A 27,084-nucleotide genomic window follows, 5' to 3' on the forward strand; every position below is an offset into this window, starting at 1 on the left:
AAAAATTAGCCAGGCATGGTGGTGCACACCTGGGTGCAATCCCAGATACTTGGGAGGCTGAGGCAGGAGAATTGCTTGAACCCAGGAGGTGGAGGTTGCAGTGAGCCAAGATCATGCCACTGCACTCCAGCCTGGGCAACAGAGTGAGACTCCGTCTCCAAAAAAAAGAAAGAAAGTATCCTGTTTGGGCCTGGCATAGTGGCTCACACCTGTAATCCCAGCACTTTGGGAGGCTGAGGTGGGCAGATTGTTTGAGCCCAGGAGTTTGAATCCAGCCTGGGTAACATGGCAAAACCCTGTCTTTACAAAAACTATAAAAATTATCCAGGTATGGTGATGCATGCCTGTAGTCCCAGCTACTCAGGAGGTTTAGGTGGAAGGATTGCTTGAGCTCAGGAGGTCGAGGCTACAGTGAGTTCTGATCCCACCACTGCACTCCAGCCTGGGCGACAGAGCAAGACCCTGTCTCAAAAAAATAAAAGAAAAGAAAAAAAGAAAAAAAGAGAAAGCATCTTGTTGGCTGTTTTGTGTGTCTGTCTCCCCCAGCCTCCGCCCCACTGTGGTACGTCAATTCCAAGGCATCTGGGACCTGGTCAGTCTTGCTCTGCTGAATCCCCAGTGCCTGCAACAGTGTCTGGCAGGAACTTAATACATGTTTTGTTTTGTTTTGTTTTTGAGATGGGATCTTGCTCTGTCGTCCAGGCTGGAGTGCAGTGGCATGATCATAGCTCACTGCAGCCTCGACCTCCTGAGCTTGGTCCTCCCTCCTTAGACTCTCAAGTAGCTGGGACTACAGGATTGTGCCACCATGCCCGACTGATTTATTTTTTGTAGAGACAGGGTTTTGTGATGTTGCCCAGGCTGGTCTCAGACTCCTGGGCTCAAGTGATCCTCCTTCCTTGGCCTCCCAAAGTGCTAGGGTTAGAAGCATGAGCCACTGCCCCTGGCCTATAAATGGTTTTGAATGAATGAAAGAGCTGGTGGATAACGGAAGTTCTTCTTTATCCTGAGCTGCATAGGGTCTAAAAGGGACCCATGGACTTTGGAGTTGGGCGGTCTGAATTTGAATCCCAGCTCCAGCATTCACTGGCTGTGTGACCTTGGGTGAGTTGCTTAACCTCTCTGAGCCTCAATGTCCTCATCTGTAAAATGGGAGTAATCGTTGTGAGGGTTGGGAGTGACCATTCATGGGAAGCATGTAGCTGGGGGCCTGGTACCTACTAAGTGCTTGAAAAGTCATGCGGGAGACCGGCCTTCCCGGCGTCTCAAAACCATGGCCGACCTGTGTGGGCGAGAGAGTGGCCTTTGAAGCTGGTGGATAGACCAACCCTGTGGGCTCCTGACTTTTCAAGCCCTGTGAGCCCTGAGTGGTTGTCTGAAAGGCGGGCACAGTGGTCCTCAGTGCACAGCGTCCTCCTGGGGGAATCACTGAGCAGGCACCCTGAGTTGCATCCCCGGGGACTGGTGAGGCCCGGCCACTTACCAAGTAAGGGTGAGCGTGCTGGGGTGGAGGTTCCACATCTCCAGGATGCAGATGACCGTCTGGAGGTAATCGGTGTAGCAGACGAGGTCGGGGCAGCCCCAGCCTGGAGGGTCAGTGGGGAGAGAGGCCTTGGTGGGGGGTGGCTTGGGACTGCAGAGCTTCCTCTCCACCCCTTCGAGGGCTGGAGGAAGAATGGGTGCAGGGGTCCCCAGGCCGGGACAAATATGAGGACTCAGGAGCTGCTAAGATGTAGGCCTGGCACCCAGGGGGCCTCACCACCTGGAAATTCGTTGTTTAAGCACCAATGTTTCAAGGCTGACTATGAAGACAGGATGCTTGTGATGGCAAATAATATTAAACTAGCTGGTCCCCAGCTCAGCACCCTCTGCCAGAGCCCTGCGCCCGGCCACCAGGTCTGTGTCCCTCCTGGCCAAGCTCCCACTCAGAATGGCAATATCCTAAATGTCCCAGATGCGGTAGGAACCCAGCCAGCGCACACCCACACACCCCAAGAGGGTCAGGACCTCATAGAGTCAACGACAGCTATGCTGAAAATGTCCCAAAACCCTGACAAGGAGGAGGTCTCGGCTCTACAGAAGTTGGCTCCACAGGACACCCACTCTCGGAGATTCAGGAGGTGCTTCAAGGAGTAGGAAACCGTGAGAGAATTAAGAAGCCCTCGGACACTTTTGCAGAAAGTTCCGCGTGATCCTGCGGCCAAAAATGCCACCGCCACCGCCACCGCCACCAAGAAGTCATCAAGGTATTGCCCTATGGGCAATTTTGTTGGAAGATTTAACACCTTTCCATCCTGCTCCCCAAACATTAATTGTTTCACTGTGTTCTAAAACAGGGGTGCAATCATCATCTAAATTTTGTTAAATGTTGGACAAAATCAATGGAATAATTTGTAGTTTTGTTTTGTATATTCGAGTGCCAATTCCACTATTTTTTGCTATTTACTAGAAACTTGTACCGCTCACCTCTTTTTTTGAGATAGGATCTCTTGCTCTGTTGCCCAGGCTGGAGTGCAGTGGTGCGATCTCGGCTCACTGCAGCCTCCACCTCCTGGGCTCAAGCAAACCTCCCACTTCAACTTCCTGAGTAGCTGAGACTACAGTTGTGCACCACCATGCCTGGATAATTTTTGTGTTTTTGTAGAGACAGGGTTTCACCATGTTGCCCAGGCTGGTCTCAATCTCCTGAGCTCAAGCGATCCACCCGCCTCGGCCTCCCAAAGTGCTGGGATTATAAGCATGAGCCATTGTGCCTGACCTTGTTCCCCTTTTTAAGTAGGTTCATTTTCAGTGGCTTTTTCCTATTTTCCCTTGACTAATGAAGACCCATGAGGTGATGGTTGTAGGTTCCCTTCCTGGGTCTCACTCTAGGATTGAACCTATATTCGGAGCCAAGAATACTGTGTCTGGAAATATCCTTTAGTCCATTATAGAGATGAGAACAATGAGGCTCCAAGACTAGACCACGCCTCTCATCTCTCTTGGTCTGGGCTGCTGAGACACTCACCCAGGGAAGGAAAAACCTAGTCTGTGCTAGTTTTTCATAGCTGCACGCATGGCAGACATTGCTGATGGATCACAGCACTCCCTCCCCTGGGAGTGACCTCAGAATGCTTCTCAACTTCTCTCCAGGCAGTGGCTACCAAGGGGTCTGAGTCATGGAAATAAATCTTGCTCTAGGAGGGGGCTTTCCTCAGGGAGACACACAGGACTTGTTGGTGGGGTGCAAAGGAGCTAGTTCCAGCACTTGGTGGAGAAAACAGGACTGATTTTGGCAAAACCTCAACACAGAGCGTCTAAGTAGCTGTGTCATCTCTGAGTTTGTATCCTCGTGATTCTTTCTCAGAGCTCTAGGAATTTGGAGAAGAGCTGCCATTCCTAGCCAGGCCCAAAGCTACTAAGGGACAGGGTTTGTCTCCAAACTTGGGGAGGCAACAGCAGCCCCCGAGTGGCATGGAGGTGGCACCAGGGATGAGAAGGTGGGAATATGCCTGGTCAGTACCCCAGCCACAGGGCAGAGAGCCCCAGGGCCATCCCATGTCTGGGGTTATGAAAGCGTGCAGGAGGCAGTGAGAGGTGCACAAAGTGGCTGTGCTGTTTCCAGCTCTGTGACTGTAAACATGTGACTCAAAACTGCTTCTCCTCCCCATGTGTAAGCCGGAGACACTGCTTGCCCTAGAGGCTGTTGAGGTGTTGAGATGAGATCGTGCCTGTGCCTGCACGCTGCCCGCACACAGCTGTCACTCAACAGATAGCAGCACAGCGTGGTGAAGGCCATGCTACGGTTTGATGTCTGTGTCTCCCCAAAATTCATATGCTGAAACTCAGTTGCCAATGTGATCGTATAAAAAGGTGGGGACTCTAGGAGATGATTAAGTCATGGGGGCAGAGCCCCCCCCGAATGAATTATTGATGCTATAAGAGGGCTGGACGAACCCAACATTCAGCCCCTTTTTGTCCTTCTGCCATATGAGGATGCAGCGTGTGTCCCCTCTGGGGGATGCAGTGTTCAAGGTGAGATCTTAAAGGCAAAGATGGGGGCTGGGTGCAGTGGCTCATGCCTGTAATCCCAGCACTTTGGGAGGCCGAGGTGGGTGGATCATTTGAGGTCAGGAGTTCAAGACCAGCCTGGCCAACATGGTGAAACCCCAACTCTACTAAAAATAGGAAAATTAGCCATGGCATGTGCCTGTAATCCCAGCTACTCGGGAGGCTGAGGCATGAGAATTGCTTGAACCTGGGAGGCAGAGGTTGCAATGAGCCAAGATTGCACCATTGCACTCCAGCCTGGGTGAGAAAGAAAGGCTCAGTCCCCCACCCCAAAAAAAAGCAAAGATGGGGCCCTCACCGGAATCAAAGCTACTGCTGGTGTCTTGATCTTGGACTTCCCAGCCTCCAGAACTACGAGCAATAAAAGTCTATTATTTATAAATTACCCAGTCTCACGTATTCAGTCACAGCAGCACAGATGGACTAAGACAGACCCCAAGAGCGAACTGATCCCAGCTCTGCCTCTGCTCAGTGGTGTGGCTGTGCACCTGTCTCTTAGCCTCTCTGAGCCTCCTCAGCCAAAAAACTGGGTGTCATTACAACATGGGCCTTGCGGGGCTGTTGGGACAGTGGAATGGGATGACGCTCCGAGCTTTGCATGCAGCCAGGGCTTGTTATCTGCATCCACCAGATGTGGAGCCATGGTGGGTGACCCAAAGGCTTTTTAGAACCAAGATGAGGATGCTTGCCACTCAGAAAGGGAAAATCAGAGCTTGACATCTGTTTCCTGAAGGAGCTATTTGAGGTCCTGGGTCTTCTGGTAAAAACCAGAGAAAAATGCCCATGAGTCAGCAGAGCAGCCGTTGAGTTCCTCCCCTGCCCCTAGGCCGGCCTCCACACAAGTCTGTGCTGGATCCTGCCTCCTCATGACCCCCTCCTCCAGGAAGCCCTCCAGGATCTCTTAGTCCAAGGCAGTGCTCTTTCAGTCAGACTCCTGGCCTTCCCAGTTCTGCTTTCTAATGTCACCCCCTCTAACCACAACATCTGGTCCTCCAGGGGCTGCCTACCAAGGTTCGGTCTCCTTTTGGCTCTTCCTCCTGTCCCCAGCCCAGGGACCACCAGTGCCTGCTAAGCATCCAGCGATTTTTTTGTTTGTTTATTGTTGTTGTTGTTGCTGTTGCTTTGAGACAGGGTCTCGCTCTGTTGCCCAGGCTGGAGTACAGTTGTCACCTTGACTCACTGCAACCTCCACCTCCCAGGTTCAAGCAATCCTCCCGCCTCAGCCCCACAAAAAGCTGAGACTACAAGCATGTGCCTGGATAATTTTTTTTTTTCTTTTGTAGAGACAGGGCTTCACCGTGTTTCCCAGGCTGGTCTTGAGATCCTGAACTCAAGTGACCTACCCTCCTCGGCCTCCCGAAGGGCTGAAATTCCAGGTATGAGCCACCGCACCCGGCGCAGCAATTGTTGAAAAACATTTCCAAGGAGAATCATTACATAAGGAGAAACTGAGGTTAGATGGAAGGCAGAACTTCCTCACTCAGAGAGTTGGGAGCCAGCCAAGGCAGAGGTCAGGGGAAACGAAGGATGAAGCCTCTCATCTCCACAGTGACACCCGAAGACACAAGCCCATGGGCTGGGCCACCTGAGACTCATGTCTACCGCTTCTGGTTCGTGGAGCCCTTTGGTGGGTGGATTCTGGTTAGTGGAGAGCCGGCTACTGGACTCGTGTCAGCCTCAAGGGCACGGATGCCATCTGTTCTGAATCTGTGGACTCTAGCCATGTTTTTGAGTCCACAAAGCCAGCCCGGTCCTGGCTCAGCTCTGTGATGGGGGCCCTCCCCACCCGCAGACCACGGGGCAGCCACTTACCTCCCTGGAGCAGCAGCAGGAGCAAGGGGGCGGCCCAGCCACACAGCATGCTGACTCCCACGGGCCTGCAAGAGACGTACAGTGGAGGGTGAGCCAGGTGGGGCTCAGGGCTCCCCCAACCTCCCCCCATCCCGTCTTTTCCCAGGTAGACTTGCCCCCGATTCTTGGAACTGTCTTAAGAAAAAAGCAAGATCCCGAGGGGCCTGTGGATGTCCCCAAGAACTCCTACCTCTTAGAAATGGCAGATTCACCCCGAGAATCCCTTCTCCCACCTTCTTCCTGCCCCCGCCCCATCACATCACAAATGCAAAGTGAATTTGTTTTATTATTTTATTTTAATATTTTTAGAGATTGGGTCATGTTCTGTTGCCCAGGCTGGAGTGCAGTGGCGCAATCATGGCTCACTGCAGCCTCAACCTCTTGGGCTCAAGCGATCCTCCTGCATCAGCCTCCCGAGTAGCTGGGACTGAAGGCACGTGTCACCACGCCTGGCTAATTTTTAAAACATTTTTGTAGAGATGGCAACTTGCTATATTGCCCAGGCTGGTCTCAAACTCCTGGGATCACGTGATCCTCCTACCTCGGCCTCTCAAAAGTGCTGGGATGACAGGTGTGAGCCACCATGTCCCGTACAAGGTGAATCTAAAGAGGGAGGAGATTGCTGACTATTTTGCCCTTGCTGAGTCTATTGATGTAGCATTGTGTGTGAAATTAAACTGATGTATTTGTCTGTCTAACAAAGAAAGAGGGAGGGAAAAAGAGAGGAAGGGAGAGAGAAAAGGAGAAAAAAACTAGTTTGGAAAGTGGGATCTGCTAAGGGGCAATTTTGGATCTTCCTTCCTATAAACACCCATGTTGATAGCCCAGTAAATTGGCTTTTTTATTTTCATTTTTTAGACAAAGTCTCACTCTATCGCCCAGGCTGGAGTGCAGTGGCCCGATCTTGGCTCACTGCAACCTCTACCTCCCAGGTTCAAGCAATTCTCCTGCCTCAGCTTCCCAAGTAGCTGGGAATACAGGTGGCCGCCACCACACCCGGCTAATTTTTGTGTTTTTAGTAGAGACAGGGTTTTGCCATGTGGACCAGGCTGGTCTCGAGCTCCTGGCCACAGGTGATCCACCCGCTTCAGCTGGAATTACAGGCATGAGCCACTGCACCCAGCCATCAATAAACTGGCTTCTTACTGAATAATAAATCCAAAGTTTACCCATAAAGTTAACCACTGCTGAATACTTCAGATAAGGTCGGCCCAATAATGAGGCTCCTTACTCCATCACAAAGCCCAGATTAGCCCACTGGGGAGCATGCTAGGAAATCCAGGCCTGACGAAACAGAGACAACCTGACCTCCTAATTTGGGCCAGGATGGAGAAGGAAACTCTTTGGGGAAAGAGTGAGCTTATCCAGAAAGAGTGGCCTCTTCTGTCTTGGGCAGAGGAATGACCCACCAGGCTGGCGATGCCAGGCTCCTCCTGGGACTTGTCTGTTTCACCCACCAGCTCTGTGTCTGTTTGAGGAAGTGCCAGCCAGAGGGCAGTGGTCCACCTGCCCAGACTCAGGAGCCCCTCCCAGACCAGCCCCTATAGACAAGAATGGAGCTAAAGCTAAACCTAAGAGGGATGCCCCATGCAGGACCCAAGTCACAGGCATGGCTTTCTCCAGACGCCATCCCTGACTCCACAAGGGGAAGATCCTCCTCCTCTGTGCCAGGGTTCCCAAAGATCCTACTCTGGCCCCATCCGTAGTTCCCTCTGACCTCCCTCACAGAGTCATCAAAGAACCCCGGGGCAGGGCTCAGGCTGGGGGGCCAGGGAGGTTCAGATGACCAGCTGTGTGGCTCCGGTCCAGTCCCTTGCCCTCTCTGAGCCTTGTAAAGTGGAAACAGCAAGGCCTGCTTCCAGGCTTCTTGTGAGAATTCAAGGAGGTGATTTGCATAAAACCCTGGGGATGGCCCCCATCACATAAACACTCAACCTACAGCTGTTAATTGATGGAGAATGTAGGGCATCAGAAACGGAGGGGGTCTCAGAATGATCTAGCCAAGAGTTGCCAAAATATCTCACTTCCAAAATTTTGGCCATATTTGTATATTGTGTGCACTGTTGTTTATTTTAATATATATTTTAATATATTTTCTATAGATAAGCACACTTAAAAATTTAACTCCAGCATCATCCTAAGCAATAACATCGCTACTTAAATAAAATAATGTTGGGAGAGATGCAGTTCCAACCTGCTTTTAGGAATATGAATCTTGTGTGATTCCAACCCCCACAGAGGTCCCGTTATCGCACTTTGAAGATGTGGCCTCTGATCGCAGGAGGGGGAGTCTGTGTCTGCCCCCCCCCCACTATTCTGTCCACATCCATCATCCCAGCCATGGTGCGAGTCCTGACATAGCTCTGTTCCTGTCACTCCCTGATGGCTTTATCTTGACCACAGCACAGCAAAAAGTGCAAACTCCTTTGCCCAGATTCAATATTCCTCATCCCCAGCTTGATCAACATAGCAAGACCTTGTCTCTACCAAAAATAAAAATAGAAGTAAAAATAATAAGTTAGCCGGGTGCTGCGTGCCTGTGGTCGCAGCTATTCGGGAGGCTGAGGAAGGAGGATCGCTTGAGTGCAGGAGGTCCAGGCTGCAGTGAGCCGTGACTGCACTATTGCACTCCATCCTGAATGAAAGAATGAGACTCTGTCTTTAAAAAAACAAACAGACAAACAAAAAACTCCTCATCCCTCCTAATTTCTTACCTCTGCCTACATCACAGAGCCCTAGGGATGCGGAGGGGGTACCCTGCTGCTTCTGCTTGCCCGGCGTCTCTTCCCAAAGAGCTCCTCTATCTGAGCTGCCTCCAGTGGTTTGCCTGAGGCTGACTCCACCCCATGCTCCACAAAGTGGGCTCCTGACCCAGGCTTGGCCAATCAAAACACCCCATCTGTCTGACCACAGTGATTGCATCAGGGATGGATGTCAACCCAGGCAAGGCCAGTGAAAGCAGTCCTGAGATTTTTTTTCTAGAACTCTAGAAAACTGATACTTTTTTTGGTATCTTCTCAGAGCTTGTAGCCATCTTTGTCACCTCTTGGAGACAGCCTCCTTGAAAATGACAGCCATACTGAGAAATACAAGTCAGGAATCCCCATGGCATCATGTGAGGTCCTGGATCCAGCCATATCTGATGTCCACCCTGTGGACTTCTCATTTCCATGAACCAAAAACCACCTATGTTGCTCAATCATGTTGAATTCTACTTCTGTCACTTGCCACCAAAGATCCCTGACACAGTGGAGTAGAGAAAAGGGCTCAGAATTTGAAGCCAGAAGATCTCGGAGCAAATAGTAGCTGTTCTCTGGCTCTTTTACTCTCTGAACTCAGTTACCATCTCTGAAATGGGGACAATACTCACTGCACCTGGCAGTGAAGAAGAGGCTGTGAGAAAGCAGATGTGGTAGTGCTTCATGGACTGTGAAGTGCTGTACCAGTGCATGGGTTTCCTGCCATTACTGGCTGACTGCCCTGAATTACTCATCGTCTCCCCGGCAGCCCAGGCTTCATCATGCATCTCTGCCTCTGCTGGAGCAGACTCCTCCCCTCCAACACCTTTCCCCTCCCATCCTCTCAACTCAACTTTCATGGTCCACGTGCTGTATCTCTGCAGCCACACTGGAGTGTTGCAGAATTCCTGCCACTGCCTATTGCGTTTGAGGTTTTCACTGGTGCTACTATTAATTATCCACTTACTATTGATCTTTACCTTGCCTCCTATTTTTTACTCCAATAAACATGTCTCAAAAATATTATATCATGACCATCAGCAGATAACTGGCATGAAATAGGCAGTGTGTGCCATGCTGGTTAAGACACAGACTATGGAGCTGGCCGGTCTCAGTTCAAATCCCAGCTCTGCCACTTACAGGCTTTGTGGCCTAGGGCAGTTTGCTTAACCTTTCTGGGCCTCATCTGTAAAATGGGAGTAACGATAATCACAGCACCTGCCTCATAGGTCTTTGGGAGAATTAAACTAGTCAACATTTATAAAGCATTTAGAACAGTACCTGGCATATAGTAGATATTATATAAGTGTTACTTGAACAAAACAATCAACTTACCATAAAACTAAATACAATAAAACATAAAAACTAAATACAAGAAAAACAAAGGCAGTAATTGAATTTTAGTGAGATGCTACTGCCTGCCTGAGAGTCCTAGAAGCTGGAGATGTGATTTGTCTTTGTTTAAAGTTAAGAAAGGGAGGCGGGGCACACTGGCTCATGCTGTAATCCCAGCACTTTGGGAGGCCAAGGTGGGAGGATCATTTGAGGTCAGGAGTTCGAGACCAGCCTAGCCAACACGGCGAAACCCCATCTCTACTAAAAATACAAAAATTAGCCAGGCGTGATGGTGTGTGCCTATAATCCCAGCTACTTGGGAGGCTGAGACAGGAGAATTGCTTGAACCCAGGAAGAGGTGGAGGTTGCAGTGAGCAGAGATTACACTACTGTACTCCAGCCTGGGCAACAGAGCAAGACACTTTGTCTCCAAAAAAAAAAAAAAAAAAAAGAGACAGTAGTGTTTAAGACGCGATAGCACCAAATCGAGAGTCTTGCCTCCTCCATCAGCAGGGCAAGTGATAAAAGGGCCTAACGCTTTCACTAGGGGATCCAGGGATATTTAACACTGTTTAAAATAAACTGCTCACTTCTGGGAAACATCAGCTTAAAAACACAGACTTTCTCCATCACTCCCTCCTCATGCTCCCACAGCACCAAGTGGGGCCTACCCTAATTCCACTGCCTTCTCTGCCCCAAATCCATCCCCTTTTGGGTCTTTGCATGCAGGCTGACCCCTGAGGGCAACAGCACCTTATCCTCAGATACAGATCGGGCCACCATGTGTGTTTCCTGCAAGGACAGAAGGTGTCTTAGGAGGCTTCCTGCTACAGGAGCCCCTTGATATGGTTTGGATATTTGTCCCACCCAAATCGCATGTTGAAATGTCATCCCTGATGCTGGAGGTGGGCCTGGTGGGAGGTGATTGGTTCATGGGGACAGATTTCTCATGATGGCTTAGCGCCATCCACTTGGTGATGAGTGAGTTCACCTGAGATCTAGTTGTTTAGAAGTGTGTGGTGCCTCTCCCTTCTCTTTTGCTCCAGCTCTCGCTATGTGATGTGTCTGCTCCTGCTTCACCTTCAGCCTTGAGTAAAGGCTCCCTGAGGGCCTCCTTACCAGAAGCCAAGCAGATGCTGGCAGCATGCTTGTACAGCCTGCAGAACCATGAGCCAATTAAACCTCTTTTCTTTATAAATTACCCAGTCTCAGGTATTGCTTCATGGCAATGCAAGAATGGCCTGACACACCACTGCAGCACCCAGCCTCTGCAGTCTCCTACGGAGGAGTGAAGTGCACCTGAGTTGGAGTGTGCCAGGTCCCAGCTGTGTGTCTTTGGGCAAGTACTCTAACCCCTCTGATTCTCTGTTTTCTCATCTATAAAATGGAGGTCATCAATCTTTGCTGCAGGTTTGTCATGAGCATTAAAAGTGTCATGGAATTTGAAGTCCTGTAGGTGCGTTTACCCACCAGTTTCAGTGCTGAGAAATGTTTCCTGGAGTTGCTGTAATTCACACTAAAAGTTGACCAAATTTCAGGAGATTCTGGGGAAATGGAGAAGCTTGGGGCAGGAAATTAGATTGAAGTGAGTGCTATGGAGAATATAAGGTGCTTAACTTCATGGTCAACCTGGTGGCTCATGCCTGTAATCCCAATACTTTGGGAGGCCGAGGTGGGTGGATCACCTGAGGTCAGGAGTTCGAGACCAGCCTGGCCAACACGGTGAAACCAATCTCTACTAAAAATACAAAAATTAGCCAGGCATGGTGGTGGACACCTATAATCCCAGCTACTCTGGAGGCTGAGGCAGGAGAATCGCTTGAACCCGGGAGGTGGAGGTTGCAGTGAGCCAAGATCATGCCACTGCATACCAGCCTGAGTGACAGAGCAAGACTCCATCTCAAAAAAAAAAAAAAAAGAAAGGAAAAGAAAAACCATGTAGACATACTATTTTAATTTCGTCAGATCGGCAAAAACTAAAAGTCTGATGACATCACATGTTGCTCAGGATATGACATAACAGGAATTCATTTATAGCCAGAGGAAATGTAAATTATTACAACTGGTCTGGTAAAAAGTTTGGCATGACCTAATAAAAGCAAACACAAGCCCTACCTAAAACCCAGTAACTTCACTCTTATGTAAATTGGCAAAGAAATTCTTCCTGCATGTCTATAGCAGCATTGATTTTAATAGTGAAAAATTGGAAACAATCTAAATAGCCATCAGGAGAGTGAAAAAATAAATCACAATATTGTCACTCAGTGTAAACATGAATCATTTACAGCCACACATAACAAAGTGAATGACTCTCGCAAACAAAATTTGGAGTGAAAAAAGGAAGTTAGAGAACAGCATAGGCATAATAACACCATCGACACCACACTGAAAACCATACAAAATCATCCTATATATTGTTTAGGTGAGCATAACCATCACAAAAATATTTAAAAATTCACGGGGATAATAACATCAAATTTTGAATAGTGTGGAAAAGGAGGGGGTGTGAGAAGGAGGAATGTTCAAGGGTCTCAACAGTTTGGTAAAGCTTGGTGAAGCTACCATGGGTGTTGATTATATTTTATGCCCTTTTGTATGTTCAAACTATTTCATAACATTTTAAATGTAAGTGAGACTTAGTTTTGTAAAATAAAATATGGATGAGGACTGCCACTTCTGGCTATAATGAAGTAGCTGTTGTCAGACTAATCCTCCCACCGAGGGCAACCACTAAGCAGAAAAAAAAAACTGCACAAGAGAGTGCCAAGCTATATAGTACTTAAGAGAGGAAAAATGCATTGAAATTCTGCATGCAATTTCCCCTCAAATCATGTGCCAAGTAACTGAAAATAAGTAGCATGCCAAGAAATTTAACAAAAAACACCTGCTAATAGGTGGGAAAACTAAGAAGGAATTTTCACAGTTTTACAAGCTGAGGGAAGAATTAGAGTTCAGGGCCTGGCAAAAAAAAAAGATGGGCCCTGGTGAGTACCCAGCTATTTAGAAAATACTATTCCTTGGGAATAAGGAAAAATTAGAAATAGTTCATTCTTGACTGCACCAAGGTGTAATCTGCTTATATGCTATATGTCTGTTAGAAGAAAATTTAAACCGATCTAGAAAAAGTTAGCTTCATCCAAAGCCTCTATACTTTTTATACGTAATGTCCAACATTCAGTTAAAATTACAAGGTAAAGCAGAAAACAGTATCAAATGATCAACAATGAAGATAAAATAGACAATAGAAACAGTTACATAGGTGAATTGGAAAATGACATTATCAGATATGATTTAAAATAACTATGATTAATGTGTTCAAAAATTCTACCAGAAATTTGGAACCTATTTAAAAAGTAGAAATCCTAGAACTGAAAAATATAATAACTGAAGTTTATAAGAACTGAAGAGATGGATTTGGCAACATACTAGCAACATCAGAAGAGAGGATTAGTAAACTGGAAGATTGGTCAATAGAAAATACCAAGATTGAAGCATGCAGAGAAAAAAAGTTCAAAAATACAGAAGAGAGCAAAAGAGACATAGAAGACATTGTGAAAAGATCTAACATACATGCATTTGCCATTAAGAAACAGAAGAGAGAGAAAACAAGTTAGAAGCAATAGCAGTGATCTTAAAATTTTTTTCCAAACTAACAAAAGACATTAAGCCACAAATTTAAATAGCTCTACAAACCACAAATAGGATAAATACAAAGAAAACCACATCTAGGCATATCATAGAAAAACTATTTTAAAAAATAAAAGACAAAGATATGCAGTATGCAGAAAAAAAAGACACTTCACCTTCAAGGAAGAAACAATAAGACTGGCAGCTGACTTTTTAACAAAATGACGGAAGACAGCAGACAATGAAACAACTTCTTTCAATGCTGAAATTTCAAAAGCCAACTTAGAATTTTATATCCAGAAAAAAAATCTCTTAAAAAGTAAAGGTGAGGTCAATATGATATGGAGAGCTACAAAAATATCACAGTTAACATCATACTTAATGGTAAAGAAATGAAAGCTTTGCTCCTAAGATCACGAACAAGACAAGTATGTCCACTCTTGCGACTTTTATAAAACATTTTACTAGAGGTTCTAGCCAAGGCAGTTAGGTAAGGAAAAGAAAAAAAGACATTCAGATTGGAAAGGAAGAAGTAAGCCATTTCTTTTTGCAGATAGTATGATCTTGTATATACAAAACTAAAGGAATTTACACCTAAAACAAAAACCAATTAGAGCTAATAAACAAATTTAGCCTAGTTGTAGAATATAAGATCAATAGACACAAATAATGATATTTTATACACACTGGCAATAAATAATCTGAAGATGAAATTAAGAAAGTGATTTCATTTACAATAATACAAAACAGAATAAAATGGTTAAAGTAAATTTAACAAAATTCATTAGTTATGTTAACATGAGATGAATTCGTTTAATAGTGTGAGACTTGTGCAATAAAACCTACAAATGTTATTGAAATAAATTATAGAAAACCTAAATAAATGGAGGATATACCATGTTCATAGATTGGAAAACAATGTTTCAAGATGACACCTCAAAATTGATCTACAGATTCAAAGTAATCTCTATAAAAATCCCAGCTGGCTCTTTTTTTTTTTTTTTTGCAGAAATTGACAAACTAGTCCTAAAATTTATAGGGAAATGTAAGGGACTAGAATAGCCAAAAAGATCTTGAGAAAGAACACAGTTGGAGGAGTCAAACTTCCTTATTTCAAAGCTTACTACAAAGCTACACTTATCAACACTGTGGTACTGACACATAGACGTACATATAGATCAATGGGATTGAACTGAGAGTTCAGAAATAAGTGCATACATTTATGTTTAACTGATTCTTCATGAGGGTGCCAAAACAATTCAATGGGGGGAAAGAATAGTCTTTAAAGCAAATGGTACTGCACAAATGGATATCCACAATGCAATACAATGAAGCTAGATTTCTACTTCACACCATATATAAAAATTTACGCAAAATAGATTAAAGACTAGATGTAAAACTATTAAACTCTTAGAATAAAACCTAGGTTTAAATATTCATGACCTTGTATGAGACAATAATAGTTTCTTAAATATGACATAAAAGCATAAGTAAACAAAGAAAAAATAGATCTATTAAACTGTATCAAAATTTAAAATGTTTGTGCTTCAAAAGATACTATCAAGAAAGTAAAACTATAACATACAGCATGGGAAAAAAGTATTTGCAAATCATGTATTTGTTAAAGGTCTGGTATTTAGAATATATAAAGAATTCTTGCAACTCAAGATCTAAAAGACAAGAATTAAAATTTAAAATGGGCAAGAGATTTGAATAGACATTTCTCCAAAGAAGATATCCAAACAACAAACACATGGAAAGGTGGCCATTGACATTACTCTCTAGAGAGATGCAAATCAAGAACATAATGAGATACCACTTCACATGCATTAGGATGGTAATAATAATAATCAATCACAAATGTGAATGGGGGGCAGAGGGTGAAAATGTAAAATGGTGCAGCCACTGTGGAAAACAGTTTTGCAGTTTCTCAAAATGTTAAATACAGTCATGTGCTGCATAATGACATTTCAGTCAATGACAGATTACATATATATAGGCGGGCCCATAGGCCTATAATGAAGGTGAATAATTCCTATTGTCTAGTGATGTCATAACACAACACTTTACTCATGGGCTTGTGATGATGCTGGTGGAAACAAATTTACTGCACTGCCAGTCATATAAAAGTATAGCATATGCAGGGCTAGGTGCAGTGGCTCACGCCTGTAATCCCAGCACTTTGGGAGGCTGAGGCAGGTAGATCACTTGAGGTCAGGAGTTGGAAACCAGCCTGGCCAACACGGTGAAACCCCGTCTCTATTAAAAATACAAAAATTAGCCAGGCACGGTTGTGTGTGCTTGTAATTCCAGCTATTCATGAGACTGAGGTACAAGAATCGCATGAACTCAGGAGGCAGAGGCTGCAGTGAGCCGAAATCGCACCGCTGCACTCCAGCCTGGGTGACAGAGCGAGACTCTTAAAAACAAACAAAAATGTTAACTGTAAAACAGCCTCAGGCAGGTCCTTCAGGATGGATTCCAGAAGAAGGCATCATTACCATAGGAGATGCCAGCTCCATGTGTGTTTTTGCCACTGAAAACCTTCCAGTGGGACAAAATATGGAGGTGGAAGACAGTCATATTGATGATCTTGACCCTGTGTAGGCCTAGGCTATTGTGTCTGCTTGTGTCTTAGATTTTTTGTTTTTTTGTTTTCTGGGTTTTTCTGAGATGGAGTTTTGCTCTTGTTGCCCAGGCTGGAGTGCAATGGCGTGGTCTCGGTTTTCCTGGGTTCAAGCGATTCTCCTGCCTCAGCTTCCCAAGTAGCTGGGATTACAGGCTCCCACCACCATGCTTGGCTAATTTTTTTTTTTTTTTTTTTTTTTTTTTGAGACAGAGTCTCGCTGTGTCCCCCAGGTTGGAGTGCAGTGGCGCGATCTTGGCTCACTGCAACCTCCGCCTCCTGGGTTCACCCCATTCTGCTGCCTCAGCCTCCAGAGTAGCTGGGACTACAGGCACCTGCCAACACTCCCGGCTAATTTTTTTTGTATTTTTAGTAGAAATGGGGTTTCACCGTGTTAGCCAAGATGGTCTCGATCTCCTGACCTTGTGATCCGCCCGTCTCGGCCTCCCAAAGTGCTGGGATTACAGGCATGAGCCACCGCGCCCAGCCTAATTTTGTATTTTTAGTACAGATGGGGTTTCACCATGTTGGCCAGGCTGGTCTCGAATTCCTGATTGCAGGTGATCTGCCGTCCTTGGCCTCCCAAAGTTCTGGGATTACAGGCATGAGCCACCATGCCTGGCGTGTCTTAGGTTTTAACAAAAAAAAATTTTAAAAGTAAAAAAAAAAAAAAAAATTAAAAAATATATAAAAAGGCTTTTAGAATAAGAATATAAAGAAAAAATATTTTGTATAGCTGTACAATGTGTTTGTGTCTTAAGTGTTAGTAAAAGAGTGCACGAAAACACTTAAGTGTTATTACAATAAGATAACTGTTATTACAAAAGTGTTATTCAAAAAGTTTTAAAAAGCTAAAATGTTTATAAAGGAAAGATGTTGGCCAGGCGCAGTGGCTCACGCCTGTAATCCCAGCACTTTGGGAGGCCAAGGCGGGCAGATCACGAGGTCAGGAGATCAAGACTATCCTGGCTAACATGGTGAAACCCCGTCTCTACTAAAAATACAAAAAATTAGCTGAGCGTGGTGGCGCACGCCTGTAGTCCCAGCTACTTGGGAGGCTGAGGCAGGAGATTTGCCTGAACCTGGGAGGCGGAGGTTGCAGTGAGCATAGATCACAACACTGCACTCCAGCCTGGGTGATAGAGTGAGACTCTGTCTCAAAAAATAAAATAAAATAAAGGAAAAATGTTACAGTAAGCTAAAGTTAATTTATTATTTTAAAAATTCAAATAAATTTAGAGGAGCCTAAGAGTTCAGTGTTGATAAAGTTTACAGGAGTGTACAGCAATGTCCTGGGACTTCACCTTCCCTCAGCACTTACTCACTGACATCCAGAGCAACTTCGAATCCTGCAAACTCCATTCATGGTAAGTGCCCTACACAGGTGTGCCATTTTTTCATATTTTATATCATGTTTTCACTGTACCTTTTCTATGTTTAGATACACAAATACTTACAATTGTGTTACAATTGCCTACAGTATTCAGTACCGTATCATGCTGTGCAGGTTTGTAGCCAATTTGCAATAGGCTGTAAGATACAGCCTAGGTGTGTAATAGGCTATACCATCTAGGTTTATGTAAGTATATTCTATGACATTCACACAATGACAAAATTACCTAATGACACATTTCTCAGAATGTATGCTCGTCTTTAAGCAATGTGTGACTGTTTCCATATGACCAAGAAACTTCACACCTAGGTATATAGTGAAAAGAATTGACCAGATGCAGTAGCTCGTGCCTGTAATCCCAGCATACTGGGAGGCCGAGGTGGGAGAGTTGCTTGAGCCCAGGAGTTTGACACTAGCCTGGGTAACATGGCAAGACCTCATCTCTACAAAAATTAAAATTAAAACATTTTCTGGGCATGGTGGTATGCACCTGTGGCCCCAGCTACTCAGGAAGCTAAGGTGGATCACTTGAGCCCAAGAGTTTGAGGCTACAGTGAGCTGTTTTCACACCATTGCACTCCAGCCTGGGTGACAGAGTGTGACCCTGTCTCAAAAAAAAAAAAAAAAAAAAAAAGAAAGAAAAAGGAAAGAAAACAATTGCGGATATATGTCCAGAAAGAAATTTACAAACCGTTGTACACAAATGTTCACAGCAACATTATTCCTAACAGCAAAAAACTGGAAACAAGCAAAATTTCTATCAGCTGGTGAACGGATAAAGAAATGTAGTATATCCATGCAGTAGAATATTATTTAGCCATATAAGGGAATGAACTACTGATACGTGCTACAAAATGGATGAACTTTAAAAATTCATGCCAAAGTAAAGACACCAGACACAAAAGGCCTCATATTGTATGACTCCATATGTATGAAATGTCCAGCATTGGCAGATCCATAGAGACAGAAAGCAGGTTAGTGGTTGCCAGGAGCTGAGTCTGAGGGGCCGGGGGATAGAGAGTAACAGCAATGGGTGTAGGTTTGTTTTTGGAGTGATGAAAATATAGAGTTAGTGGTGATGGCTGCACAACTTCGTTGAATTGCACATCTTAAGAGTACATTTTCAGTTTTGTGAATTACATCTGAAATACAGATTTTTGAAAATGAAGGCAAAATAAGGATTTTTTTTTCAGACAAAAATAAGCGAGAGATTTTGTCGCTGATAGACCTGCATCAAGAGATATACAACAGTGAATTTTTCAGGTAAAAGAAAAATAATTCCAGATGGGAAGCAAGGTACTGTAGGATGAAATGAAGAGCAACAGAAACAATGCTAAATATATGAATTAGGCCGGGCGCGGTGGTTCACACCTGTAATCCCAGCGCTCTGGGAGGCCGAGGTGGGTGGATCACCTGAGGTCAGGAGTTCGAGATCAGCCTGGACAACATGGCAAAACCCAGTCTCTACTAAAAATACAAAAAATTAGCCGAGTGTGGTGGCACACACCTGTAGTGCAGGCTACTAGGGAGGCAGAGGCAGGAGAATCACTTGAATCCGGAAGGTGGAGCTTGCAGTGAGCTGCATCTCCAGCTTGAGTGAGAAAGTGAGACTCTGTCTCAAAATAAATAAATAAATAAGTGAATTACTATGATTTTTAATTTCTTAACATACTAATGATGTAAACTATATGCAGAATTAAAATACACGACCATGAAACCCCAAAGGTAAGAAGAGGTGAATAAAGTTAAAGAGGACTTTGTACAAGAGGACTTCAAATTTTACAAGAGGACTTCAAAAAGCTCATGGAAACATGGAGCTAAAGATAACAATTTAAAAATAAACTTTATTTCTCAACAGAAATTCAGTCAAGGTCAAGGCACTTTTGTAAGTGATGCTACCAGGCACATAGTCCATCTCCAAAGAACTGGGGGATGCTGGGAATGTAACCATATCAATGCAGGCTTTTTTACATTATTAACTAAAGAAAAATGGGTGATCGTTAAAGATTGCTTAAGGTTAGGAGACAAAAAGAAGTCAGAAGGTACCAAACAGGACTTTAAGGTGGATGCCTGATTTCTCATGGAAACTGTAAAATTGCCCTTATTTGATGAGAAGAATGAGCAGGGGCATTGCTATGGTGGAGGACTCTCTGGTGAAGCTTTCCTGCGCATTTTTCTGCTAAAGCTTTGGCTAATTTCCCCAAAACACTCTCATGATAAGCAGATGTTATCGTTCTTTGGCTGTCCGGAAAGTCAACAGGCAAAATGCCTTGAGCATCCCAAAAACCTGTTGCCATGACCTTGGCTTTTCTTGACCAGTCTGCTTTTGCCTTGACTGAACCTCATCTACCTCTTTGGAGCCACTGCTTTGTCTTCAGGATGAACTGGTAAAGCCATGTTTAATCTCCTGTTACAATTATGTGAGGAAATGCTTCCGAATCTTGATCCCATTAGTTTAAAATTTGCATGGAAGTTTCTGCTGTTGTCTGCAGCTGATCTGGGCACAGTGGTTTGGCACCCAGTAAGTGGAAAGTTTGCTCAACTTTAATTTTTTGGTCAGAATTGTGTAACCTGAACTAATTGAGATGTCTATGGTGTTGGCTATTGTTTGGGCTGTTAATCGTTGGTCCTCTTCAATTAGGGCATGAACAAGATGAATTTTTTCCTAACAAATTGATGTGGATGATCGGCCACGGAGGGCTTTATCTTCATCATTGATTTCACCATTCTTCTACCCTAGTTGCACCATAAATTTGATGCTTGTTCCTGCTTCAATTTTAGCAGAATTCATGTTGCAATGATAGGGGCTTTTTTGCAAACAGACGCCTTATCCTTCTTAGTGCCTCAAACCAGATCCTGTTCAGACATGTTATAGCAAGTTAGTACAAGTTTATTTTGGTGCAGAAAAAAGTTTGAACTTCATGCATAGTTTTTTCATAGTTTGAATTTTCCATGAACTTTTAGAAGAATTCATATTAGGTAGATCCTAATAATAATAAGTATGCATGTTGTAATCTCTAAGATAAGCACAAAAAGAATTGTAAAAGAAAGTACAATGAACAAACTAATAGGAAAAATGGAATAATAATTTTTAAAACTTGACTTTCTAAAAACTAGAACAAAGAAGGAAGAATAGGTAGGTCAAAAAAGAAAACAAATAGCAAGATGGTAGACATAATCCCAAACACATCAGTGCTTTCATTGATGTCTGAAATAAAAGGCAGTCTTAATACCATAACTTGACATTAAAGGAAAGTAGAATTACAGGTCAATCTTTCTCATAAACAATCTACAAAATATCTGAAACAAAATATTAACAAGTCAAATCTAATAATATGTATAAAAATAGATAACATATTATTATCATATTGGTTTATTTCAGGAATGTAAGGTTAGTATGACATTTAGAAACCATAATCAATTTCACCACATTAACTCAATAAAGAAGAAAATTTATATTATCACTTAATAAGTTCAGAAAGCACATTTAATAAATTGCAACACCAATTCATGATTTTTAAAACCTGTCAGGAAAGCAAAAATAGAGCCTTCTTTAATCTAATTATGATTACACACACACACACACACACACACATTATACATAGCTAACATTATCCTTAATTGTGAAATATTGAACACTTCCTCACGGAGGTCACGGCAAAAACAAAAACATCTTATACTAGAGGTGCTAATTAACATAATAAGGCAACAACAAGGAAATTTTAATTTACAAAGATTAGAAAACTATGTGCTTAAGTTATTTAAGAATTGAGGAACCAGAAAAGTCCACGATACTCAACAAATAAACTATTAGAATAATAATTGTTAAACAAAGAAGCTGAAGATGAGATCAATATAAAAATCTATTGTATTTCTAACAATCAGCAAAATTGACAAACCCTTAGTTAAACTAAGAAAAAAAGAGGGAAGACTCAAATTAACTAAAATCAGAAATGAAAGAGGAGATATTGTAACTATGACACAGAGATAAAAATGATTCTAAGAGACTACTATGAATAATTATATGCCAACAAGTTGGATACTTCAAATAAATTAATAAATTCCTAGACATATACAACCTACCCAGACTGAATCATGACAAAATAGAAAATCTAAACAGACCTAAACTAGAAAGGAGATTGAATCAGTAATCAAAAACCTCCTAGAAAAAAAAAAAAAGCCCAAGACCAAATGGCTTCACTAGAGAATGCTACCAAATATTTAAAGAATCAACACCAATTCATCCCTAACACTTCCAAAAAATCGAACAGAAGGGAACACTTCCCAACTCATTTTAGGAGGCCCCAGTACCAAAGCCAGACAAAGATGCAAGAAAACAAAACTACAGACCAATACTCTTGATGAATACTGATGCAAAAATCCTCAACAAAATGCTAGCAAACCAAATTTAACAACACATTAAAAGGCTATACACCATGATCAAGTAGGATTTATCTGCAGAATTCAAGGATAGTTACAAAAATCAGATAAATGTAATACATGAAATTAATAGAACAAAGGACAAAAATCACATGGTCATCTCACTTGATGCAGAAAAAGTATTTGAAAAAATTCAATACTCTTTCATGATAAAGAAAACATTCAAGGAACTAGAAATAGAAATAAACTACCTCAACATAACAAAGGTTATATATAAAAAGCCCACAGTGAATATATTCAACAGTAAAAAACTGAAAGCTTTTCCTCTAAGATCAGGAACAAGGCATGGATGCCCACACTTGCCATTTCTCTTCAACTGGAAGTTCTAGCCAAGCAATTAGGTAAGAAAAAGAAATAAAAGGTATCTAAATTGGAAAGGAAGAAATGCAATGATCTCTGTTCACAGATTACATGATTTTATATGTAGGAAACCCTAAATATTAAAAAAATGGTTAGAACTAATACATGCATTAAGCAAAGTTGCAGGATACAAAATCAACACTCAAAAGTCAGTTGCATTTTTTATATTAACAATGGACAATCCAAAAAGAAACTTAGGCAAAAAATTTCATTTACAATAGCATCAAAAAGAGAAAAGTACTTAGGAATAAACTTAGCCAAGGAGGAGAAAGACTTGTATAAAATATTTTTGAAGGAAATTAAAGAACACAGATAAGTGAAAAGACATCCCATGATCATGGATTGGAAGACTTAATATTGTTAAGATGACAATACTACTCACAGAAAACTGAATTTAATATAAACTCTATCAAAATCTCGATGACTGTTTTTGTAGAAATAAAAAAAGAACTCATCCTAAAATTCATACGGAATTTCAAGGGACCCTAAATAGCCAAAATAATCTTGAGAAAGAAGAACACTCAAAAAAAAAAAAAAGAAGAAGAAGAAGAAGGAGAAGGAGAAGGAGAAGAAAGCTGGAGGCCTCACATTTCCTGATTTCAAAATGTATTAAAAAGCTACAGTAATCAATACAGTATGGTACTGGCATAAAGATAGCTATACAGACCAATGGAACAAAATAGAGAGCCCAGAAATAAACCCTAGTGTATATAGTCAAATTATCTACAAAGGCACTAAGTCTATACAAGAGGGAAAAGGAAGTTTGTTCAAGGAAATAGTGCTGGAAGAACCAAATATCCATATGCAAAAGAATGATGTTGGATCCTTATTTTACTCCATATGCAAACATTAACTCAAAATGGATTAAAGACCTAAACATAAGACCTGAAACTATAAAACTCCTAGAAGAAAACGTATGGGAAAATCTTCGTGAAATTGGAATGGGCAATGATTTCTTGTATATGATAACAAAAGCACAGGCAACAAAAGTAAAAATAGACATATGAGACTACATCAAACTTTAAAACTTCTGTTCAGCAGAGGAAATAATCAATGGAATCAAAAGGCAACCTATGGAATGGGACAAAATATTTGCAAACCATACAAGAGATATGGGGTTAATATCTAGAATATACAAAGAACTCCTACAACTCAATAACAACACATAAACAAATAACTCAATTTAAAAATGGCCGGCAGTGTATGTACCACCACTTATTTATGTTTTCTCTAATTTTTCTTAGTAATGTAGGTTTCTGTGTAGAAGTCTTGTACATCAACCAGGTGCAGTGGCTCACACCTATAATCCCAGCATTTTGGGAGGCCAAGGCAGGCGAATCACCTGAAGTCAGGAGTTCAAGACCAGCCTGGCCAACATGGTGAAATCCCATCTCTACTAACAAATACAAAAATTAGCCAGGCATAGTGGCAGGCACCTGTAATTCCAGTTACTCAGGAGGCTGAGGCAGGAGAATTGCTTGAACCTGGGAGGCAGAGGTTGCAGTGAGCCAAGATCACACCACTGCACTCCAGCCTAGGTGACAGAGCAAGACTCTGTCTCAAAAAAAAAAAAATGGACAAAGGACATGAATAGACATTTCCCCAAAGAAGATCAGCAAATGGCCATTAAGCATATGAAAAGATGCTCAGCATCACTACTCATCAGGGAAATACAAATTAAAACTACAATGAGATACCATCTTGCACTTGTTAGGATGGTCATTATAAAAAAAAAAGAAAAGAACAAGTGGTGGTGAAGATGTAGAGAATTGAAACCCTTGTGCACTTTTAATGGGATTGTAAAATGATGCAAAACTTTTTAGATTTTTTTAAATTAAAAAAATAGAAACACCAGACATATATCTAGAAGAAATAAAAACAGCATCTCAAAGAGATATTTGCACTCCTGTTTCTGCAGCATTATTTACAATAGCTAAGTTGAGCAAGTAACCTAAATTTATTGATAGGTGAATGGATAAAGAAAATGTAGTACATACATAATGGAATATTATTCAGCCTTTAAAAAGGAGGAAGTCCTGTTATATGTTACAACATGGATGCTTCTTGAGGACATTCTGCGAAGTGAAATAAACCAATGGCAAAAAAACAAATACTGCATTGTATCACTTATATGATGTATGTAAAGTAATCAATCTCATAGAAACAGAAGGTGGAATGCTGATTGCCAGGGACTGGGGGAGGGAGAAATGAAGAGTTGTTTTTCAATGGGTATAGAGTTTCACCCATGCAACAGAAAAAAGTTCTAGAGATCTCTTCTAAACCAATGTGCATACAGTTTACAATATTGTACTGTACATCTAAAATTGTTAAGGGTAAAAAAGATCTACTGGTTAATAAAATCCAAACCTGGGACACTATACTTTGCACTACAATACCCTCACTTGTTAGATTAGCAGAGGAAAAGATCCATAAACATTACAAAAGCAAAGAAAGGCAGGAAGCCCTCAACTGGTGGTCAGTTGATGTGGGCTGGGTTTGATAGCTATTTCTTTTTACATCTGGAACTTTAGCTTTAAAAAGTGTTAATAAAATTGTAAAGTATAAAAACTCATTATATTTCTGTACACTACAAACAGTCAAGAAATTTTAAAATTATGCCATTTACATCAGCATCAAAAAATCAAATATCCAAGAAGAAATCTAATGAGAGATGTACAAGAATTTTTTTTTTTTTGAGATGGAGTCTTGCTCTGTCACTCAGCTGTGTCACTAGAGGCACAGTCTCTGCTCACTGCAACCTCCACCTCCTGGGTTCAAGCAATTCTCCTGCCTCAGCCTCCCGAGTAGCTGGGATTACAAGCATGCACCACCACACTCAGCTAATTTTTGTATTTTTAGTGGAGACAGGGTTTCACCACATTGGCCAGGCTGGTCTTGAACTCCTGACCTCAAGAGATCCACCCACCTTGGCTTCCCAAAGTGCTGGGATTACAGGTATCAGCCACTGTACCTAGTTGATGTACAAGACTTCTACACAGAAACCTACAAGACATTACTAAGAAAAATTAGAGAAAACATAAATAAGTGGTGGTACATACTATGTTCATGGATTGGAAAATTTAATGTTTTAAGGATGCTAGTCCCCCCCAAATTGAACTAAAGTTTCAGTAAAATCCAAAGTTTCAAGAAAAAAATCCCCAGCAAGATTTTCTTTGGTGGAAATTGACAAGATAGTTCTAAAATTTATATAGAAATGCAAAGGACTGAAAATAGTTTAGACAACTTTGAAGATGTCAAGATTTATAAAGTAATTTAGAAATTAAGGCATTGTTGGAAGGAAAAACAAACTAACCAATGGAAAAGAACAGAAACAGTAGAAATAAACTCATGTATTCAACTACTTGATTTTCAGTAAGTCACCAGTGCAAGGCAGTGGAGAGAAAGTATGATGTTTTCTTAAATGATGGTATATTAATTGAATATTCATATGGAAAAAGTAAAGCTTGACCCTTACCTCACACCATACAGAAAAATAAACTACAGATAGACTGTAGACCTAAATGTGAAAGGTAAAACAATAAATCATCTCGAAGAAAACACAGAATAATATTTTTATCCCTTCATTGCAGGCAGCACTTCTTAAACAGCACATAGAAAGTTCTGTTTAAAGAAAGACTTATAAATAAACTTCATTAAAATTAAGATTTTTTATTGATCAAAAGTTTGCAATAAGCAAATGGAAAAGAAACTGAAAGAGGAAGAGGGAAAGAATTATATATATATATATATATATATATATATGTAAATTTATAATAAAATATAAATACAAAAACATTTATTTATAAATATATATATTTATAAAATATACATATATATTTATAAAATATAAATATATATATTTATAAAATATAAATATATATTTATAAAATATACATATATATATTTATAAAATATAAATATATATATTTATAAAATATACATATATATTTATAAAATATAAATATATATATAAATATATATATTTATAAAATATAAATATATATATTTATAAAATATAAATATATATATTTATAAAATATAAATATATATATTTATAAAATATAAATATATATATTTATAAAATATAAATATATATATTTATAAAATATAAATATATATATTTATAAAATATAAATATATATATTTATATAATATAAATATATATATTTATAAAATATAAATATATATATTTATAAAATATAAATATATATATTTATATAATATAAATATATATATTTATAAAATATAAATATATATATTTATATAATATAAATATATATTTATATAATATAAATATATATAATGAATATATATAATTTATTTATATATATATATGGAGAGAGAGAGAAATAAACACAAACAATTCCAAGTGCTGGAAAGGATACAGAATAACTAAACTCTCTGTCTCTACTCAATATTCTGGCAAGAGTGTAAATTGACACAACCTCTTTGGAAAACTTCTGCTGAGCAGAGACTCAACATTTCCATTTCCAAGTTATATAACCAAAGAGAAATGCAAGCATATGTGCACAAGCAGACATGTACCAGCATGTTCATAGCAGCATTATTTACAACCTCCCCACACTGGAAAGAACCCAAGTTCTTGGTTTCCCTGTATCTTTTTTCTGTCACATGATAGAGGAATGGGATCCGTCTAGTTCCTC

At 41.3% G+C, this 27,084-nt stretch overlaps 1 protein-coding gene across 3 annotated transcripts in view; it reads right to left on the reverse strand.

Moving 5' to 3' along the window:
- Positions 1 to 27,084, reverse strand: part of IL21R (interleukin 21 receptor) — a 52,423-nt gene that overhangs the window by 18,649 nt on the left and 6,690 nt on the right. For 2 of the 3 annotated variants that reach the window (XM_003261550.1, XM_003261551.2), the window contains 2 exons: positions 5,863 to 5,927; positions 1,484 to 1,586 (listed from right to left, as the gene is read on the reverse strand). In XM_003261550.1, the coding sequence (XP_003261598.1) occupies positions 1,484 to 1,586; positions 5,863 to 5,911 (152 nt within the window). In that variant the 5' untranslated portion in view covers positions 5,912 to 5,927. Of the gene's footprint in view, positions 1 to 1,483; positions 1,587 to 5,862; positions 5,928 to 8,615; positions 8,708 to 27,084 lie in introns of those variants that run through there. The other variant, XM_003261552.2, reaches the window with a different exon arrangement.

This window comes from Nomascus leucogenys, chromosome 2 (assembly GCF_006542625.1).
Source record: "Nomascus leucogenys isolate Asia chromosome 2, Asia_NLE_v1, whole genome shotgun sequence".
Classification (NCBI taxonomy): Eukaryota; Metazoa; Chordata; class Mammalia; order Primates; family Hylobatidae; genus Nomascus; species Nomascus leucogenys.